The 23913-nt window shown below is 32.9% G+C and overlaps 1 protein-coding gene across 1 annotated transcript in view; it reads left to right on the top strand.

The window, feature by feature from the left end:
• LOC106646933 (Succinate dehydrogenase, subunit B (iron-sulfur)) overlaps positions 1–23913 on the top strand; it is a 234544-nt gene that overhangs the window by 99010 nt on the left and 111621 nt on the right. Inside the window, exon 5 of the mRNA XM_089595209.1 lies at positions 132–233. Within this exon, the coding sequence (XP_089451335.1) occupies positions 132–233 (102 nt within the window). The remainder of the gene's footprint in view (positions 1–131; positions 234–23913) is intronic.

The raw sequence follows: 23913 nt of genomic DNA, 5'->3' as shown, positions 1-23913 counted from the left end.
AGTATGTTATAGACTTATATAATCATTTAGTCTCTTGTAACCTTAACTATCAAGTTCCCTGTTACTTAAAAAGTTTCTTTTGATTTAAAAATTAATTTGGTATTTTTAATAATTTTAGCAAATTGTTTCAGGATGGCTTATATGAATGCATATTATGTGCATGCTGTAGTACCTCGTGTCCTTCGTATTGGTGGAATAGTGATAAGTATCTTGGACCAGCTGTGCTGATGCAGGTAAAGTAACCTGAATAAAAAACTATGTTATTTATGATGTTTATGTACTCAGTTCATTATTATTAAACTTTTTTTTTTTAACATTTCTGCTACAAATTTTATAGTCCCTTTAGCATAAAAAATGTTATATGTTTTATGAGCACATACATTGTCACCCTGGTATAGCATTTAGAAATTAAAATTAATATATGTTAAAAAACACATTTTTTGAAGTATAGATAAGTCACTTATGAGTAAATGCCTAAATCTTGTACCGCCAAATAGAATAAAATAAGTTTTTTTAAGCTTTAAAAAAACAAGGATTCGAAACTACTGACTACACTCATATTCAGTAATTTATGATAACCTATTTCTGATTAACTGAAGAAATGTTGATTCTGAAAAAAATTCTTTCTACTGTCAACAGTACAATGTAGTGTGAATAAAATGTGTTAATTAAAAATCTAAGAACTCTGATTTAGGTTTGGTTAAGTGATTTTTATTTCACTGCTCACGTATCTGTGAATGGTTTTTTCTTATCTTTGTTTTATGTATCTATACATTTCTGCAGAAAGTCAGTACTTTTAAAGTCAAAATATCTTATATGTCTCTTTGTTTAATTCTTTAATGGTATTACGCCGCTAAGATCGTCCAAACAATAAATTTGGATACTTTCTACTACATGCAAGCGATACAATACTATTCCATTGAAATAGATTACTCGTAAACTAATATTAAGGTTTTGACCCATCTAAAATTCCGTACTGTAGTGTTCCTTTCATCTGAAATTTCCCTTCTCTTTTCTATAGTATGCAAGTTTTCTGTAAAGGCTATTTTCTAAAGTTACTCTTAAACTACTCGATGATTCATTCTACTGGCTAATTATTTATTAGGCTTAGCCATGATCTCCAGTTCATCTTGGCAATTGTCAGGTTTGATAAAAGAATCCCTTTCATTGACTATTTATTTAACTGTACTAATCTTTTTAAACCTCATGACTTTACCAATGAACAGATCAAGTATTGGCTTCCTTTAAATAAAAATTCCTGCAAATCCAGACATTATCAAAAAAAAAATTGACTCATCTTTTCAAAAACTAAGTTAGTGGTTGTCATACATCTTAGGTACTTATTCTGATTTTAACAATTTTTCAAGTGAGAGTTGTGGATGTTATATAAATGATAAAATTAATACACTTGTCATCATCTTTAAGAAAAAATAGAAAGCAAAATAAGTAATCAAAATTTCATACGAATAATATTTTTTTGTGAACATTAGGTACTTGTTATGAGTGCAGGAAGAGGTCTTTACTGTAAACAACGAAATTTTACGGAATGAAAATAATTAAGCTTGTTTATTATTTTTATCTTTTTACTGTCCAATTTTTATAACTTTAACAAAAGGAGCAAATATATATAGACATACATACTCGTGATTATAGCAGATAAACAAAGTTAATTGTGCTACTATTGCAAACGAACTATGTTGTTTTAAAAATATTGACTCCAAATCCAACAGTAATAGAAAGGAACGAAAGACAAAATAATCACTGGCCGTTGCACACTACTACATTCATCATTGCACGTAAACGATACAAGTTACATTTTATCTTTTGCCTTTAAAAGATTGTTTTTAATGCCTCTAATTAGTAGAATAGTTATACCAGATAGTAGAGTAGATATAAAGAAAGAGAGACTGGGTGAGATAAGAAAAGAGAGAAAGTTGTAAAGGTAAAGGAATTAAGTTAAAAAGTCATTTAAAACAATGTAATAATATTTATTGCATGAAAGGTATTGGGTCAGTGAAACAGTGAGGTACGAACATTATCGAACAATTATTCTCTCATGTTACGGTGGTACCAATAGAAAGAATTTATTTGCTGGTGTCACATGAAATAAAAATATGATATTTTTTAATATTATCAGAGTAACATAAAGTACACTTTTATTGTAAATCTATAAATCAGTTATACTTCGTGGACAATTTAAAAATGTAAATCCTAATTATTCAGATTAATTCATGAATTTCGTAAATGTACGAGAAATGTTTCATGAATTTCAAAAACCAAATAACCTAAAGGCAAAAAGTAGTACTTCTTGGGTAGTTTAAAATTTTCTATGTATAGTAATTTATATTAAATATGTTAGTTTCACCCAACATATTTTTGTATTGCTCTTTCAAAATCATGATCCGGGAAACGTAGTAGAGGAATGGAATAAATTTTTTGGTGGTTAAGGGACGGAAGGTAGGAGAGAAGAACTTCCTTTTGTTTTGTGGGAAAGCAACTAAGAACTCGTAGAGTAGTGTGAGAAATCGTGGGGGAGAAAACTGACCACCCCATACAACATAACTATGTACTATAGAAATATTTTACTCATTTTTTTTATTGCTCTTTCAAAAATACCAAGTGAGTATTTGCTAGGGGAGTGGCACATATTTGGTTGGGGATACATGGGGGTTCGTGGGGGAGCATATGGAAGGAAACTGACTGCCCCACACAGTACAACTATACAGTACAGGAAGAAATATGTATGGATATATCTGCTTATGTACGGAAATCATAACGTGGCTGTAGTGTGACTTTAATAAGGCCCCTGTTACATCCGAGGTACGATTTCGCATCGAGTGCTTGCTGTATTACGCTCTATCTGTCTCTCTCTCTCTCTCTCTCTCTCTCTCTCTCTCTCTCTTTGGAGGAACTAAATGATTGCTTGTCTTCACTGACAGATCGAAATCAGCTGGACTGTATGGTATCTCAGTGGCCATGATCAACTTGCTATTACCTCATATAGCTCACTACATTAAAGTGCTTGTAAATTACTCCTTTGAAACCTCGTAGTATCCCACACCTTGGAAGTTTGCTATAATTCGACCTATCAGCAAATAAAAGGTCCTTCATCTTCTGCTCATACACGCATAGTAGCACAGCTCTCAGAACTCTCGAAGGTCGTGGAGAAATGTGTCGATACTCAACTAACCAATTTTATAGAAACAAACAATCTAATTAACCCCCACCAAGCAGGCTTTAGAAAGAGTCATAGTACAAAAACTGATTTTCAGGGCCTCCTAGAGGAAGTGCGACTAGGCATAGGTTCGGGATGCTGTCCAGTGCTAGGGCTATTCGACTTCTCGAAAGCTTTTGATCTTGTTAACCACTCCGTTAAAGCTGTGCAGGCTTGGCTGCAACGATAAAACTCTTCGCTGGTTTTACTCTTACCTCTTGGGAAGAAGACAAGCCACCATACTTGGAACTAACAACATCTCAAGTTGGACTTGGGTCCCTTGTGGTGTACCACAGGGCAGTGTCCTCGGTCCAAACTTTTCTTATATTTTTATCAATGACCTACCGTCGGTCTTACAACACTGCAAGCGTACGCTTTTTGCAAATGATCTCCAGATCTACCTGACACTGTCCTGTGGATGCCTAGTCGAAGGTGTAAACAAAGTTAACAACGATGTTTCTAGTATTGAAATCTGTGCCGATCTGAATGAGTTGGTGATATAACCAGGGAAAATTTAGGCCATTACTATGGAGAGCCATACTTTCGTCTCCAGACTACATAGGAACTCACTGCCCAAAATACAGATACTTGACCACCAAATAAACTTTCAAACCAAAGTCAAAAGCTTAGGAGTGTGGCTGTCGCATGACGTGTTTTGAACAGCATACGTTTATTACATCTCTGCTCAGGTCTACCGGTCTCTTAACTTTTTCGACATCATTGACATGTTCTCACATGTGATTTGCGTAAGCACCTGATTGAAAGCTTGGTACTTCCCCAATTTGACTATGTGTCAGTGGTCTACCATGGCGCCAACTTCAAGTGCGAACTCTGACTACACTGGCTCCTCAACGCATGTGTCAGATATGTTTTTGACAACATACCCTTTGATGCTTACGTCACGCGACAACGCTTTGAACTCTAATGTCTCACGCCCAAACTTAGACATTAATATTGAGTTTCCTCACGAGTAAATGGCATTATCGCTCAACGTAACCCTAAAACCTTTGCCAATCTTTTATTTGGCCCTCTAACATTGACCGTCGCAAATCTTCCAGATGACCCAAAGAAATTTTCTACATCCAAAACTATCGTGCTCAAGTCCTGAAAAACTCCTTTAACATTACATCGTCTCTTCTTCTCAATAGTCTCCCAAAACCAGCATTCTTGACTGCTAAACTAAACGAATACTAGGAATTTGTGCTCAATGAACTATTTCGACCGGGAAGACTGGCATAAATGTGCCCTTCAATCAGACCGAGCACGCATTAGTTGATGCAGCGCAACTACCCACTTACTTTCGTTAACTCTGTACTTTTGATGCTGCTTGGCTGCTCACCGTAGGTATGGAGAAAACCAAGTGACTACAAAAACTCACATATTGTATTTACACATATTTTATAATTCATTCTGCAACTCCTTACTTATCTGTAAGTATGTAATTGGCCAGATAGGACATCTTTCCTGTAGCCCACTTACAATACATCAATCAATATCTCTCTCTCTCTCTCTCTCTCTCTCTCTCAGTGAATCTGAGTAGGCACTTAATTCATAATTTGTATTATCTTTCATTTATAGTAAATTTTATTATTGTTTTGTCTGCCAGATTTATGAATGTGATTGCGCATAACATATAACTGCAGTGTAACTCAAAGCTAATGCTAAAAAGTTGTAAAAAAAAACCAAAAAAACAAAAATTATTATAGGTTGCGATAAAAAAAAGACATTGAGGTCCACAAATAAAAATAGATTAATTGATATGCTATGATAACCTTAAAATTTTATTTTATTTTGGCTATAATCTTTATAGAAAAGAGGTTAAAATTATAACTCGCTTAGGATATCAATATAAACATGCAAAGAATGTTTCATGATAATTTTATGACAACATTACCTATATAACAATAGATATAAAAGCTTATGTCTCAGAAGATTATCAAAAAAACTCCAATTGAAAAGCCATACAATTAGTTAAGTGCTGATTCAGATAGTTCAAACTATAATATTATTTAAAAATATAGCCACTTTCAAATTCTAAGACTCGATATGCAATAGTAGTTGCCTATAATTAAAAATTTATATTACATTTATGATAGTGGCAAAGGGCGTAAAAACAGGGTTAGTGATAATGCGTCTGAGTTGTGCGCTGCTGGTTATACTTATAATCATGGTATTAAGTAGTATGATACACGAGATTATTGGTGAACTGAGAAGTAGCTTTGTTTTTTTGGTGGTTCTGAGACTTCACACCTTGGTTTCAATCCAAATTTTCTTCCGCCTGATATTTTTTCCTATTGACAGTTTACGATTATTGTATACGCATGAAATTACTCATACATGTAATTAGATATCACGCAATTACAATGAATTAGGTGGCTCAAAAGAGGAAAGTAAGCAGGCAAGCTTGCGTCATAGAGTATGGCAGTCTCAGGAAAGACTTGATAGTGAGTAGTTAAGATCGTACGCTAGCTCTTACCGTCCTTATTCTGTGACTCTCCCAGAATCTAGTGAATTTTAATTAGTATGAATAAAACTCTGACTATTTCGCAGTAAAGACTTATTCTTTTGATGTTATTAAATTATTCGTGGAATTGAACAAACGTAAAAGTTGATTCCTAATTAAAAAGTGCATTTATTATTTGTTTATTTTGGGTAATAGAATGGATGATGCAACGACAGCTTTCAGGGTCGTATCATTAAATACGTCTTTCCGTTCATAGTTTCAACGCCTACCTCTTTTCTAAGCTGGATAAACAATTTTTACAGCATATTTAAATAACATCGACACGAAGAATATTAACTACTGGATCGAGGTACCCTTGGGGGACTAAGTAATGTACTTTAGAAACAGAGAAATCAGTATTATACTGAAAGAGATTGACTAACTTAAGTAATTGAAAGTCAGTTTTCAACTAAAATTTTTACAGAGCTTCAAGAATGTATAAAAAAAATGTATGCAGAGTTTCAACAACTCTGGGTGCTTATGAAATGAGAAATTGATGAAACAAATTTTGTGAATTTTACACACGTTTTCATGGGAAATCGTCAAAAGCAGCTCTTATAATCAAAAATTTTAATACAATTAACAGTCAGATTTAGACAAAACTATAGTCGACGGTAAATTAATATCTACCTAATAATAAAGTTAAACAATCACGTCGATTAGGTGCGTACAAAAAAAGTTATGAATCGATAATTCGTAGTGTATATAATACTCAGTATTAAACTACGGGACATTGGCACGCCTTTTCAATCTAAAAAAGGCACAAAGTTGGACCTCTCTGTCGTAGAGAGGTAGTCAACCACCTTAAGTATCTACAAAGTTCTTTACCGAGACGATTTGCATACAAGCACTCGTATTTAAACACTAAGAAAGTCTCTTTTCTATCCCGACTTTTTCGTGATCGTCTCTTACAAATCTATACTACGAATCATCTATAAAAATGTGTACCCACTCAAGAAGCTAACAATTGAGTATCATCCTTTCAATTCCATTTTTTTTTTGCGTTGAGTCATTTTTTATACACAGTTCTTTTTCCAGTTCCTCCGTATTATTTATACTGTTATTCTGTATTTTCGGAATTCCTAGTTCTACTACCAATACCTTCATTTTACTTTTTTTTAATCACTACTACTTTTCATTGAATTGTTTAATTTCTTTTTCAGTTTTTCTCTTTTTTCCATTTTAATTTTATAATTTTCTCCCTTTCCACCTACTTTTGTCCCTCTATTATCCATTGAAATTCTTGTCATTGTCTGTTTTTTCTATTCTAAATAATATTTCAAACAGTCTACTTAGTTTTTCGTTTTGTTTTACTCAGTCCATCATTTTCTTTTTTGTTATCCTTTTTTTTCATTTTATCTCTTGAAGTTTAAAGTAGTCTTCTCCTTTTACTTCCTATTTGTGTTGGTGTTGCTTCTTGTATTTACATTTGTGCTTATTTTTCCAGTCATCTTAGTAGGTCTTTTAACAGTTAAATTAGAATTCTTCCTTGCTAGCTTTCAACCGTTGATGATTTAAAAAATCTTCTTCATCGCTGAATAATTTTTTTCCTACTTTATCAATAGTTGGCAAATAAAGAAAGCTGTCTTATCTATCATGTGTACTTCAAAGGGTTTTTATCATACACATTTTTTGCTTTTTTTGCATTTTTTAAAAAAATTATCGTTTTATTACCTACCATTATACACGTAAAGATATTTCTACTGCCGATGAGCCTACGCCTGTTTTATTCACTTTTACTTTGCGCTTCTTTTTTTTCACTTTCTTTTCTAACCTCTGATTCCTTATTTAAATAATAAATCCTATTTAATTTTCACTTTTTCTTATTCATTATTCGTTGATCTGTTTCACTTTCTTTTACGGTGTCAGTTTTAGTTTACTTAGTTTCTCAGGTCTACTCTGCACACTATGCTCATCACGCGAACTTTTTATTTACACCCCTACGTGTTTCAGTATCTCCACTTTATTTATTAGTTATCTTATCAGTTTTAATTCTATTATTTCACTTCCACTTCTCACTATTACATTATTTATGTTACTTTTCTTTATTTTCTGGCACTATTGCTTCCTTGAGCCTACGGGCGATGATGAACAATAATAAAAAAAACGATATATATGTAGCCGAATCTGAAGGCAGATGATGGGACTCGACTGTCAGTGACGCACGCACAGTTGCAGATACGTAAAGACAGAAACAGAGGAGGGAGAGAGCGAGAGAGGCAGCGGCTATACGTCCGCGCCTATCTGCACCTCTTCTCCTTTTTTGCCGTGCTGTTTCCCCTTGAGCGCTGTTCCGACGTACGGACGTATATTCAACGTAATAGGTCCCCAACTAAGCGTGCAAAATAAAGTTCTCACTTTAAAAACATTTTATTCCAATATTCTTAATAATAATTTGCTCATAACATTTAAGTTTTAAATAACTTAGTAACTTGATCACGCCACTTATTACTACATTCTTGCACTACCCAAGATTAAAAAAAAAAATTGAATAAGAAATGATGAAGGCACATATTTTATTTTCTACAAATTATAATACCTGGATCGGCTTTCTGATTGTTGCTCACCCTAGACGTTTGATAATCTATTTTTTTCATCTATTATTCACTTCCGTCTTAAACAGTCATCGCTTTTTGATAAGAGTGTATTTGTTTCGACAGCAGTTTTGAAATCATAACTGATGAATTGACAAAATAAAAGTATTAAACAATGTATACCCATTATTTATATTCATAATTATTAATAAAAAAATGGTGAATTTTTTAAAATAAAAAATAATTATAAAGTTATAAAATTATAAAAAATCATCGTAGTATCTACGTATACTAAAGCTTCTTTTTTTGAACTTGTATAAAATTACTTACTACGTATCTGTAAATACCCTATAACACTACAGCCATTAGTTAACAAGAAAACCAAACCTTTAAAAAGTGCAAATTTTTTGGAGGCCATTTAGACTATTAAGGTCTTAAAATAAAAAATGACTATGCTGACAGCATCATCAATGTAGGTTTTAAGAAAAACAAGCCTCTTATCAATTATTTTTTTTTTCCAGCAACTTTTTTTAACACCATTAAATATTTAATATTTTTTTTAGAAACAATTAAGATTTTTCATTTAAATGAATATTTTTGCATAAAAATTTAATAGTACATTCAGGGCCATACAAAATTTATTCCTACTGATTTTCAAGTATGAAAAAACTTAACTGTCTGTATTAAAACTAACTAAAATATAAGAAGTTTTTGACACTAACTTGTTAATATTTTCATTAGTTTTACCAAATTTAATCCAATTGATTTCAAGTTGTTCGAGTGTCTAATAACTGTAAGCTAAGAAATGTCCAATTGTTATTGTAATACGTTTGTAGAAGAATTAGTATCATCATCAATAGTACTTAACAGTGAGACAATGTCACTGCAAGATACATGTAGAGTGTATAAATATAAGGCAGATGAGGAAAAAATCTGTACATATTTAATGATACGGGGAACGGTTAGATTTTGTACTAATGTTTTTAGCAAAAAGGTTCACTCTGCTCTTAGAATTTTTCGCTACCCTGTTGTATAACAACGTACTATCTAAAAATTTATAGTTTTTTTGTCAGATAAAAATTTGCAGAATTTTTTTACAGTAGCATTACTGTTAGTATTGACTCAAGAGACATCTAACTTTGGCTAAGAGTTTCTAACTTTGGCTGACAATGCACAGTATTACGATCTCTCCATCTTAAACTATGTATAAAAAGATTCTAAATTATAACGCTTGTATGATTAGTGATAGTAAGTAAAGTTAGCAACCTGGGATATTATAATTTGAGCACTACTTTATTCAGTTAAGCATATTTTTTATTAAAAATCGAAAATATGTATTTAAAGCTAAGATCCTTCTGGCATTTTAAATATTCTTAGTTCTACAACATGGGTCTGCAAGTTTAGGGGCTTTGTCAATTAATGCAAAAGTCATGGCTTGGGTACTAAGTGATACACAGCAGAAAATGTTTTTGTGTATCATCTTATAAAAAATACTTATTTTGTCTTCAAACTAAAATGCCTGACTTATTAATATAACCCATTAACTTGCTGAAGATGATTACACACTCTTATATTGTCACCCCTGTTACAATTTAAATTTGCAGATCTTTCACGAGGGAGGCAGAAGTAGAAGTATCTAAATAAATAGCATGGGCATCATAAAACTTATCACTAGCGATTAATTAATCGGCAGAAATCTCTGAAGTTATAAAAAAATCAGCATAATGTAAATTCATGGAATAATTTTCATTTGCCAGGAATGCAAAACGCTGCATTAGATCCCAGTTATTTATTAACGACTTAAAACACTGCACATTATTACGCATTTATACACTTGAATTATGATCCTGAGCCCAAACTGTTGAGTATTCTTTTGAAATTTTCAATGATCATTGAATTTTATATCGTATTTGTAGTCTCAATAAGCCAAGCAGTGCTGATGTAGGATACCATGAAAGTTGTACAACTTAGACTGGTAATTGCTGGATGTCAAATAAGTAAATGGAGGTTGATAAACAAGGAAAATTACTAATTTACCGTGAGACAAAATAACTGGCTTATACTTTATGATACCATTAAGGTTGTATAGGACACTGCTTTACGCTAGAGTGTACGTTACGAACAAAATTTTTTATCAAGTCTTCTAAATACTTAACAATTACATTACTAATACATTATAAACATATATTGAGGCTAAATCAAGAAAAAATTTTTTTTAAACAAATCGCTGAATTATTTATAAGAATATAGGCATTTAAAAAAATCTACGTAATAACGCTTGTTAACTTCTATAATTGATTTCCGATTTTGATCCAAAACCTCTCATTATCTTGAGAAATTAATCATATACAATCGTAACTTTTTTTGATTAAAAAATATTGATGATTTATAATAATTGTTTATGATAATTTTTCCACGAAGTAATTTTTTGACGTAAATAATCAATATTTTACCACGCCAATCCAATCTTTGTTATTATTTATAATATACGTCGACATAAAGCCTTGAGGGACATCTGGTGGTGTATACCGAGATTTCGAATGTAAGCTCGCAGGATCACTGTCCCCGTGCATCGTATATACATGTTCTTTACGTGCACTCAAAATGTGTATGTCTCTCATCATACTTTATAGGCATGCGAATTGATAGGGCTCCGTAGTTTTCACCAAAAATTGCGCAAGTTTTTTTGAAAAACGGTGATTTATAAAGATAATATTCCTCCGTGCACCCTGGGGAATGCCGTTTTTTCGTTCCTTGTGGCGCATTACATTTCATTTATACAATTATATTATGTCTGGTGTTTAATTTTTAACTCTTGAAAAATACTCATAAACATTAAATATATTCATATTTAGTTCCTTAAATATATATAGAATCAATTTATTGTTCATTGAAAAATTGTATAGTAGTAATAATAAACTTCTTTAAAAAAATTGTCAAACCATTAAAAAATGTTTACCACTACAAAAAAATGAGCATTGATTTGTAAGGCGAAATTTTAATTACTTTGAAAAAAATTTTTCATTAGAAAAATAAGTTCGTGGCTAAATAATCTCACGTAATTATCTGAACAATATCCCTCTCCTTTATGTAAGGTATGTTTAAGAAAATAAGAAAACCTCTCCTCCCTTGACAAGACTTACATAATTTAGGTATGGCCCCTTAGTCGTTCTAAGTACAATGCATATGGTGTGGATGGTTTGATTTAGGATATGTTGAAGTTCACCTTGCCTTTTATAATACTCACTATGCTAAATGTGTTTGACTGCTCTCCAAGTACATTGCCTGCTACTTATAATAGTGTCCTCTTATTAGTGAATTGTGTGCGTCTCGTAGAACTTTATCCATCTTCTTTCTTGGAACAACTAATTTTAGAGTCTTGGTCTTCAAGTTTGCTGAAATCCATTCTTTACATAAAACTCTATCCTTCATAGCGAATGAGTCCCATTGACTATAATATACTTCCGTGAATTCGTCTTTCGATGTAATTTGCCGCCAATCTGGTTGAGTGTTAGTTCTCTTACTGTCACTAATGATTCTTATTGACTTGTCTGCCATCTGAAATTTTTGCTCGTCTAATCCTGTTTCTTCAGCAACAGCGATTTGATCAATGGTTTTTGCCTTAGCCTTAAACCAGATTTCTTCAACCAGATAGCAGTACTTGCAGGATTTATCTTCACATGGTCGTTAGGATAATTCATCTGCGTTTTCGTGAATTGTTCCTCTCCCGTAAAAAATCTTGAACTTGTACTGACCTAAGAATCTAATACATCTAGTTAGCTGGTCATCCAACTCTTTAAACGATAACAACCACAGGGTGTTTATCATACTGAGGAAAAAAATTTTAAGGCTATTTTTAGGATATTTAAGAATATAAATATAATTTTTTAAGGATAAAATTATGAATAAAACTTTTTGTACGGTGATTTTTACAAAATAATAATGAAATTTATTATACATTGGAATAATAGATGTTTCATACATTTAAAATGAAATTTTATCGAAAAATAATCATATTTTTAATAAACTTAATTTTTTTTGGTTGATTTTAATACTTTTTTCAGTTTTTTATCTTTGAATTCAAAATTTTTTGTTTCTTCTTTTGCCAATCTCGCAACTTCCAACTTCTTTAATTTAATTGATTCTAGTTTTTCTTTGGCTTGTGCCAGTTCAAAATTTTTCTTCGTTTCTTCGTCTTCTCTTTTTTTTAAAGCATCTTTTCGTTTTGATAATGAGATTTTGTAATCTAATATCATTTTGTCAGTTATGTTAATATTCTTGACGCCTTCGGCACTTTCAATAGCATTATATATACACCTTTGTGCTAGCAAACTGTTTTCCGTCAGATTCTCGACCAAAAACTCACTATTATCAGAATAACTTCGTTCAACGCTTCAATTCCCGTGAAACAAAATAAAAATATTTTTTAAACAATTTTGAAGTTTATCTGATGATTTTTCTAGAATACATATGTCCAGTAAAAACATGTCTAATCGATGACGTTTTCTATCAAAATTCTTTAACTTTATTTGAACATTGTCTTTAGCTACTAACGTACAAAATTATCTTTTTACGAAATCAGCATCAAGCGCATTCATCCAATTTTCATCGACTAATATTTCTAAAGTAGCCCTTAATCTTGTTTCAAAAGTTTTTTCTTCCAACATAATGATTCGATTTAAACAGCTGACTTCCTCAACAAGTTTGAATTTAAGAGGACTTGTGAGCATTAATTTTTTGCAAACGTGAATTATAAATAAACGACAGACTTGTTTAAACCTTAGAATATCGTTTTCTTTAATATTTTTTTTTCTCTTTTTTTAATGCAACTCCAGCTGCAAATCCAATATCAAAAGCTTTCGCTGTAATTCAATTGTTTTCATCATTTAAGTCGGTACTTATCAATTTTTTAACAGTAGCTTGGTCTAAGACTCTTCAAACAACGATTCGAGATACCAAAGATTTCATCATATCATGAAAATCATTAAACATAAAAGATAATAAGGGTACACCACTCTGATACAACTGTAACGTCGAATAGCAGTGCACGATATCAATTTTCAAAATAACTAGTTCATTAAATATTTAAGGCAGTTGACATGCGCAAACATCATTAAACATTCATAGCACACGCGCACCGCAGCATTTAAGCGTGGCCACAGAAATAACAACCGAACAAAGCAGCAACATATTGTGCAATCCAGTAACCTTATGCAAAAACGGTGCACGCTACTTAATGATACTTCATACCCTGGCAACGATGCGCTCAATACATTGACAATAAGGATTAGCAATAAAATCGAGGAATAAGCCACAGCCGTTACATGCCCTCCAGCAATCTTTCACTGGATAGGTCGATTTTCACCATTCAAATAGGTACTAGCTTTATTCGCCGAGATAATTATAAGGGCAATGATATCAAACCAATTGATTGAGCAAAATAGGATAATTAGCGAGTATTACAATTTTTTTACCTGTGTAAAGAAAGACGGAAAGAAATAAGTAATACCAAAACTTCTTTCCCTCTTTCTGACGCGATAAGAGCTGGACGCGGGAGAAGCAGCCTGCGTGTGTACCGTACGATTGGCTCATAAACATTCAGCTCAATCCTATTTGACCATAAGTCATTAGGAACCTCCAATCTTCTCACGCCGAACCCTCTTTAGCGCGTAAAAATTGTGTATAAAAGCGGCCCGTACAGGAAAGAAAAGCAGTTCCCATCGGGTTCCTACCTCTAGTGTTTATGCTAGAGAACAAGAGCCCTGCTCCCAGTGCACAAGTTTCACCTAATTCAAGTCAATAAAAAGTAAGTCGTCAAATTATATATTTTATTTTTCTTTTAGCCGAATCGTTGCGCACGAGGTTTCAGAGTGTGATACTGACTCTCGCGCGCAGCTGGACAAACCACCACTGGTCCGGGCGACATCGCTAACGTTACGTTAGCTGGCGCGAACGGAATTTTAACGTCTCTTCCAGACGCTCAAAGATCGCAGCCATCGGGACTACGATGAACTCCGTAGCCCCCGTAAGCCACTGACGTGAATCTAGAGTGAACCGCGCATTATCGGACGATCGCATACGGTTAGGATTGGGTAGACGAAATCTTCAGATCCCCGTGTGCTGACGGATTAGTCCCAGTTAGGACCGAACGCGAGCTGGCGGATTCGGCCTAAGTCGTAAGTGTCCCCTGTCTTCACGCTATCGATCCCAGGCTAGAAGGCGAAATCCTTGGCCTTAAAATACGTATCGCGACGTAACACGACCTTTAAAAAATTTTTAACTCGGAAGAGATAGTTATCATGAAACTAAGTTTTGTTTCTAATAATTTATCTTGCGTAAATTCAACAATAATTTTACAATCATTAAAAGGAAGTGGTTTTTGTTTGACAGCTGTTATAAATACTTTTAATTAAGGGATCATAGTTTTAGCTCTTTTCATGACGCTGTAATTCTCTAACCAGCGAACTAATCGAAATTTTAATGGAAATAATGTTTAATTTGTAAAATAAGTATAATCAGCTCGCCGAGCAAGAACTTTTTTCAATAATTAATACAGTGCTGCTAAAAAGCTATGTAGCTGGCAGTTTATTTTGTCATGTGATGTTTTGTATGCTCCATTAACTATGTGTAAAGAGCAAGTACCTATATCTAAAATTTCGGGTTCATTAGGAGAGTCTTTTAAGTATACTTTTAGGTCACTTATAAATTTCAAATTTACATTTGGACCGTCCATAGACACGTGAATTATTCTGTTCATGCCAAGTCCATTTTGTTTTATTCCAGTAGTGAAAGCTACTTATAAGTCTTTTGCTGTTGCATATCCCAAAAACGAAGAAGTTAAATAGCGTGTACTTACTTGATCCGCTTTCCAAAAACGAACAATAATATCTATCTACCCTTTTTGAGCTACTTTGTTTAAGCTTTCATCAAAAGAAACCGAATAAACTTCACATTTCTTGACTTTATCTGCAAGTTCTTTTTTAAAAGTGAGGCCCAAGGCCGTAAGTCACAACGTAGATAAGCTTGTCTTTTCCCATGTTAAAATTATTTACTATTTTGCTATCAGGAAACAGATCTGCGAAGCTTTCGGATATAGCAAAAAAATATCATAATGATGACTGTGTAAATCCTGTTGAGCGTCCAAATTATTTCTGCCTCAAGCGTTTGTTCTTTTATAAATAAATCTGAAAAAGTAGTCGAATGTACAGTATTTTGATTTGCTTTTGACACTTGATCAGTTGAGTTTTTAGTTATGTCCTTGTTTTCATTGACAGCTGTACCAGTTCCATATGTTTCATCCAAAGCAAGCGATTACGTAGTTTTTTTAGCGATGGCACTACCTTGATGTTTTTTTCCTTTTGCATGTGCTCTTAAATCAGATACTCCCATCGTTCTAAGTGAAAATTCACACGCACGCATATTGCAGCCTGCTCTAGTATCAACTTTCCATTTTTTTAGCCAAAAAAATTTTGGATAACGTGTTTTGTCTAGCGATTCAATTTGAAAATGACATTTTCCTTTCATTCTGGTAGTTAGAGATAATTGCTAGCTTGACTCTAAATAAAAATCTGTTGGGTGACTAAATATTTATAAGAATTTTTTGAATGACAAAATTTTTAAATTATACTAAAAAATTATATTATTTAAACAATCAAATCACCTGAAAATTGAACACCGTCAAAAACTAACGAGAATCTTGATTCGTCAATGTTATTGAGTAATTTACTTTAGTGATAGGTGGATGTATCAATTAACCCTTAGGAATTAAAAACTGTTCGATAAACAAAAACAATAAAGAAAACGTAAACACAAAGTATCTTATCTTTCATCCGGTAATCTCTCTCGCGAAAATGATGGGAAGGATTCTTGTCAGCACTTTTTTTTCGAATTAACTCCTGAATGTGTATTTTTTAGTTAGAGTAGTAGATCAGTTAATCATATTTGTCTTTTTTGCATAATTAAAAAAAGAAAAAAATGTGGCTAGTCAACCACCAACATACATAAATAAAACACTAAAGGTCTTTCTACTGCACGATAAATAAAATTACTAACACTTGAGTAAATTTAACACTTATTCGTAAATCAACCAAGACTACAAACTATACCAACAAAACTTTTTGTTTATTTGGTTCTTATCTGTATTTACGTAGATTTTTGCATGAGAATCGACAGGCTGTTGTTGTTAGTTTTGAAAGTTGTACGCTTGCTTGAACTTGTTTTCTTTATGGGTAATCTACACTAGTTATACGATGGAGCATATAAGGCCAGCAAATTCAATAACCATATACAAGTGATGCAACAATAAGTAGGTCCGTTTAAAATAAATGAAAACCCGAGTGCAACTATAGTAACTTGTTTACGTTGAGGTACCAACACAGCTGGCAGTCCGGCACTCGGCATTGTTACACTGACAGAAGTCAGAAGTGACAACATAGTACACCACGCTGTACAACTGCAGCATACTCCGGCAGTAGAATTTCAGTACTATCAATCAACCATGCATGATGCAATGCCATGGTGTAATCATACAGTAATACAAATGCTAGCACCCTTCTGATGGGCTTAAGCTTGTTCCACTGCTGCGTTTGGTGGACATTTTCCATCGGTAAGAACACACCTCTACCTTTTTCTTAGATCATGTTATGAACTTTGCTACGTTAATTGGCGTGGAAGTACAAATCAATTTAATATTTAACAAACATTTTTAATGTTAAAATATTCATAAAAAATGCATCGCTTTTCTTGAAATAGAAATAAGGATCATGTTTATAAATTAAGAATATTTTAAGGCTTTAAGGATTTTAAGGGTAGACACCCTTCAACCAAGTTAACGTGGAATGATCTGTTATAATTACTAATTTCTCTCTGTATAAGTAACAACGAAAAGGTTTAGTGGCTTAACAATCGCTAATAACTCCACAAGTTACGCAATAATTCTTTTCTGATGGACTATACACTCGACTATAATAGGCTATAACCCTTTTCGTCCTTTCAGATTCTGAGACAAAGCAAAACCTATGCCATGATCTGATACGTTGGTATTTAACATAAAGATATTAGGCTAGAGTGCGCGGGAGAGTAGTGAGTGAGTCATTGGGTAAGAGAGAGAATGCTGCCGAGTTACCGTATAATTTCCTCTCTCTCACCAGCGTTCATTGGCTAATTTTAGTGGACGAGGAGGAGCAGCGAGAAATATATATACAGGTTTAACTGGTACATATAAGGCTCAGACATAGGTTAACATTGCAACTGTAAATTGCCGATTACTTCCGTATGACTTAAGTTGATTATATGAGTTGGCTCATAAAAAATTTGTAATTATTAGTAAACATTAATTAACAATTACGGTCTGTAATACACTTCTTTTTATTGTAGCTTTAATTACAGTTTACATTCACGAACGTATAAAATATTCACTAACGCGAGAGACAGTATTGTATTTGTTAATACATGAATACCAACGTATCTTAAAGAAAAAGGAAGATAAAACATTTTTAATAAATATTTTGGTGGACGATTTTATTGAAGACAGACACAAATTAAGTAAATTAAGTACAGACTTTTGAAGCATTAACAAATAACCGTGAAATGTGATCATAATATAATGTAAATCTGTGCAACAAATTATTGGCCCTTCAAAATGGTAATCTTGTTATTTCTCATACGTATTCTTTCCTTTTCATCATTTACAAGTATGCCTTTGTGTTTAAGACGTAAGTCAATGTACTTTTAAATAACAAGCATAATTATTTGATTTCGGTGATTTAAAAGAGATTCTTGCTCCAAAAAATGTTTATCATTAAATATATAACTAGGTATTGATTTAAGCGTGGCTATGAGTAATGTAGTATTTACATTCATGCTGGTTCAGCAAGGTGTTTGTCTAATACTTTTTTCGGTATTTTTACAAATAATATAAAAATCAGAAAAAGCAGAACGTTAGCCTCCCCATGTTTTCAAGACAACTAAACGGGGAGCACATTCATTTTTACAATCAGACAGTTATTCTAAACAATTATAGCAATATATTTGGCTACTAATAGTTTTTACTATACATCCAGCTGTATATTTTACAATTTCCTCAACATACTCTCGACAATGCCATATCGGCGTTTTTGTGTAATCATGCTCGATGAGATTAAAATCATTTTGTAACAAAATATGTATCTTTTCTGGCGAAAGATTGCTATTGCTGATTTTTGTGCTAACATTGGGTTTCACTACGGTTTTTTTGTCCCATAACTATTGATTTACATTACTCACAGTACTAGATTCACATTCGCTTATTTTTTTAATATTGGTTGCAGATGATTCAGGATTCGATTTTGTAGTAGATAAACATTCAACTGCTTTATCATTATATTCACTAATTAATAAGGTTTTATCTAAAAGCGCACAATTAGCTGATGGCGATAGAACAATAATTAATTTATTTTTCAATAGTTTATTGAATGCAGACATGAATTGTACAGTATTTGGATTATTATTGTAACCATTCATACGCCTAATGAGAGAAAAGAACATCTCAATATGATCTTGCCAGATTTTATAACTCAAAAAAAAGTCACTCATTTTCATACGTAATAAATGTTTAACAAGACTGCGAACGTTTTTTAAAGAAATTATAAAACCAACAAACCCTGTACTGACAGATAGAGTGTCAGTCACGTTTTTAATATGTCTTACTGTACATAGAGTTTTTGTTTTCTCGTTTTTTTGGTGATTGTTACTATTATTTGGAGATTTTCTATGTACAAAATATACTCATCGATTTTTTTTTACCTTATTCAATAAGTCACCCGCGGTTGCTACCCGTGTGGAAGTTTTACAAAATTTGCTGCGAACATTCAGTAAGTCGAAAATATTATTTATAATCTCACAATAACGTGCCGTGGCTGACGCATGTGTGAAGCTGATGTCTTTCAAATCGAACTCCAAAAATGTAAAGTAAGTGCAGTACTTCGACTTAATACTTGAGCCGCCAAAAAAACTTTCATTTTCTCTGATTCATAATATACATGTCTATTTTTTATCTTACACGCCAAATGCAATTTTTCTTCTTTTTGTGTGTCGTTCAATTTTTCAATAAAATGCCAAGACGTAGAATTATTTTCATGAATTATAGGGCTTTTGGTAGCTAAATTATTTCGGCACAATTTTAAACAATGACAGGGATCATAAAAAATAAAAACGAGCTCTAAACTTCGTGGATGTTTGAAAACTGGACTCAAATTTTATTTGTCTTGGTAATTTAAATTTGCATCTGGGGCCTCACATGCAGTTTTCACATGATCTTTCAAGAGAATTGATTTTTCAATACCACGTAAGGAACTTATATAATAATACGCAACAGATGCTTTAAAGTTACCATTTACACTTACAAGCATAAACATTAGGACTTTCGAAGCGATTCTTCTTTCTCCACTCTCTTCTTCTAAATGTAGTTGTGAGTCAGCATCTACAACTCCGGTCCATGAATGAGGATGTCTATCCCACTCTTTGTGTTGTAAGCTCATCTCATTGAAAGTGAGATTAAAAAGTAATCTCCTACCTTTTGTTGCCTTATCGTTTACTATTTTAGATACGTTATCAATCATCACTTCAGACATACCAGGTTTGTAATCACTCGAGCAACCCCACTTCTTCTTCGTTTGAGGAGAAGGTAAACATTTAAAAAAACTTTTTCGAACAGCTTCATATCCTGCGGGGGAATGGGAATAAAGTGTTCTAACGAAGTTTTTTAGGTTTAGAGAAAACGGGGCAGTTGGTTCTCGTTCTTTCATGCGTTCAATTAATTCTACTACATGCGATGGTAAATCCCATAAAAAAAGTGGTATATAAGCAAATTTAGTATAGCAATGTGTATTACCAGAGTTTTAAAAATTAAAATAAACGTGATAATATTTAAAATGATATCAGCTACATACACTACTTTAAAGAATCTCTATATATACATGCATTTTTCTGGTGCAACAAAAATCTCAATAGGCATGATTTTTTTAAAAGTAGAATTTGTACAGAATTTCACACGCACATTCACAGACGTGTAACAATCACGTATGTATAAAAATAGCATGTACGTATCACCTTCAATTACATACATAAGTCAATAGATTGACACCGTATTGACGATACAAATTATTTAAAATTGCTTTTGATAAAAGACTTAAACCTTCAAGTATTCCGTTGCCATGTGATCTCCTTTGTTGGTTAAATCTTCAGTTATTGTCTGTGAATTACTGAGTTGCTTATCTTTATGTTAAAGAGATTTGTAAGCATTACTTAATTTTGCTCTTTAGTTGGCAGCAACATCGATGAATTTCTTCCAAGAACCATGTGAAAAAAAATAGCAGTTTGGCACCTAAACATAAATCTCAATCTCTTTGATTCAAGATCATTCGTGCAATCATTTTTTCTGCAGTATAGAAATCGCAATTAATTACGTATTTGTATATATATGTAAAACAACTCTTACCTTTTCCTGCTTTTGTTCTCACAAGTTGAGTCTACATCAACATTCGACAAATCTTTCGTACTTGCACTCGTATTATCCAAACACATAAAATATACAGGATCTCCATGTTTTTCTGAAGATGAATCGTGAGCCAAACTAAGTGAAGTACTTTTACTTGTTTCAAGAAACTTATCACAGAAATTATTACAGTGCAACGCTGATAAAGCAAACCCAATACCCTGTTCTGATGACACACTAGCTGAACATGATGCATTTATCTGCCCACGGTTTTCCATAACATGTTCTGAATCACTAATTTTGATAATACGAGCACTGTATTCTTCATTATTAAAACCTTTGGGGACAGCATCTCTACACAATCGTGGATGACTCCTTTGTTCATCAGCATACAAGAAAAATTCAGGAGAAAAGTGATCACTGCACGTACACAGTGTTTTGAAATTAATCTGAGTCGATATTTCCAAGGAAATAAGCCATTTTTGCCTAAGCTGCTGGTCCAGAGGAAACCTATTCAATGAACGTTAAAAATTATTTTGCATTACACATTACACATTTTACTCCCATTTCCCATTGAAGATCAGGGTTTTAAAGTTATAAAAAGTTATAAGTGTTCTTTTAAAAATAACCTTAACCTCTCAGATACCAATAATCATGATAAACATCATTTACGGAGACACAAGTGTTCTTATTTTATCTGTATACACTATTTAACGGACGAGAAAAGTGTAAATAAAAGACATGACACTAAAAGAAGTTACAATACCAACAAAAATTTAAAATTTCATACGTCTTACCAGTAGATGCTCTCTTTTTATACCTATATATTTTTTGTATAATCTCCCCTCGCTCCTTTCACTTCGTACACAGATAATTAACCTATAAACTCTGGCGAGAGAGAGGAAATAATACGGTAACTTGGCAGCGTCCTCTTTCTCACCTGCAGACAATCTCACTTAAGGCTAGTATAGGCACTCACGCACTCTAGTCTAATATCTCTATGGTATTTAAGGCAAACACACAATCTAACCTAAGAAAAGCCAAAATGGTAGGAGATGTAAAAACGCTCTTATATTTTAAGAAATGCTTCCTGACTTTTTGAAAACCATTTTTCAATGTTAAACTATGGAGAGGTCTAGAAATATCCAAAAATCCTTTGATAAATCGTGTATAGTACGCGCAAAATCCTAAAAACTGACGGACATTTTTTGTTCTTGGAATTGGCCATTCCAAACCAGTCTTAATCTTTTGTGGATCTGTCTTTTTTCCTTCTTTTAATATAATGTGACCAAGAAGTTAAAGTTTTTTTTTTTAAAAGTGCACTTTCTTCTATTTATTCAAAAATTAGCTTTTCGAAATCAAAAAAATACCTTCTCTATACTCACTAACATTTTCTTAAATGAGTCTGCTAATACTATAATGTCATCTAAATGAACTGAGCAGATTTTGTACAATAATCCTTCAAGTTCTTATTTCCTAAGTCGTTCAAAAGTCGTTGGTGCATTATACAATCCAAATGACATAACTTTAAACTGTCACAATTCTTGTCCAACAGAAAAAAGTATAGTGTCTTAATCTTTATTTTTAATTTTCACTTGCCAGTAGCCACTCTTTAGATCTTATGTAGAGAACCACAGTTTTCGTGATAATCTATCCAATGTATCATCAGATCATGATAAATTATATAAATCTTAAACCGTTACTGTTACACAAAATCTTGTAGAACCATCTTTCTCATTCTTGAGAACGACTAGGTAATACCAGGAACTTGATGATCTCTCAATACCTCCTTGTTTTACCATTTCTGTTATTAGAGTGTCAACTTACTCTTGTTTGTGAATAGGAACTCTTCTTACAATTAGTGGATGTCTCGTTAGATGTGTTCCTTTCTCCAAGTATATCTCATGCTCGACCAAGTCACATTTTTTTACGACGTTATCATCTTCGAAAACATCTTGACATTCAATTAGCAAATCCGCAAACTTTCACTTCTGGTTATAAATTCTTCAAAATTTTGCTGAAAAATATCCTGTAAATTAACTGAAACGGTGTTTTGTAGCTTCATAAGCTGTCGAACAGAGGTATTATCTTAATCTCACAAATGCCTCAACCCTAAACTTTAGTTGGATACTCAATGTACCTTTAAATATAAATTTAGAGGAATTTTCATCAATTCTTTTGTTACTGAAGACTGAATGTAAGGAAGCTGGCTTCCTTACTGTTAAACTTGCTCCTGAAATTTTAATAAAACCTAGCTCTCCTGCTGATTAAATGCATGCAGTTGAGGACAATTGTACTTTATGTGGACCTTCTCTTCAAACTTCATCACTGAACATTAGTGACATTCAAGGGTTTCTTTTCCTGACTTGCTGGTGAATTAAAACTCGATTGTACTGCTCTGTATCATCTTACAACAATATTGGTCCCTTGAAGTCTCCTTCTTTCTTCAAAAATTGCCAGAACCTATATTGCCCGTTGAAAAGCAACTTTCAAAGATTGGATCCTCTTTAATTGAAGCACTGCCCTAACGAAATTTTTAGCAATCCTAACAATGAACTGTGAAGAAGCAATTTTATTTTGATTAGTTTCCTATAATGAAGTAGTTTCTCTGACTCTGAAAAATCATCAAGCCCTGATCTCGTCTTTCTTCGTAAACAAGAAATTAGATCAACAATTTTCCAGTTACTATCCCAACCATTCAAGTTAGCGATCAGACTAAACTGATGAGAAAATCTCTTAGATGGATAACTATAGTTATAACTGTAACCTGAACATTAAAAGGTGGGAATAAGCTTGTCACTAAACCATTCGAAAGATATTACGTAAAAGATGTATGTTTAGTTGGTAGAGGTTATGTTGACTATGATATCTGTGGTGGATGTGACGATTGTAGTAGTTGTGGCAAAAGATTTTCAGTAATACTCTGATTTACGCCACGGATTTGTAAACCCTGAAAAGTCGTGTTTTCCCTCTGTCGTAATTATTTTTTGTTCAAGAGGGAGTCCCATTCGGCTGCAAGTGTATTCCGCTTGGTCTATAGAAAAACGATCACCTTCCTCCTGTTGTTTGTCTAGTGTATCCCCCATTTTCTGCTATACCTCGTAAAGCTGAACCTGCAAATTGTCACGATTTTTCTGCAGCTCAACCAGTTCACTCTTCAATTTTCCTATCGTTTCATCCCGAGTTCTCA

Source organism: Copidosoma floridanum, unplaced genomic scaffold, assembly GCF_036245765.1.
Source record: "Copidosoma floridanum isolate Cflo_tuat_1 unplaced genomic scaffold, Cflo_Japanese_pri ptg000002l, whole genome shotgun sequence".
Taxonomy (NCBI): Eukaryota; Metazoa; Arthropoda; class Insecta; order Hymenoptera; family Encyrtidae; genus Copidosoma; species Copidosoma floridanum.
The sequence above is the reverse complement of the archived record's forward strand: the minus strand, read 5'-3'. Positions and strand labels throughout refer to the sequence as shown.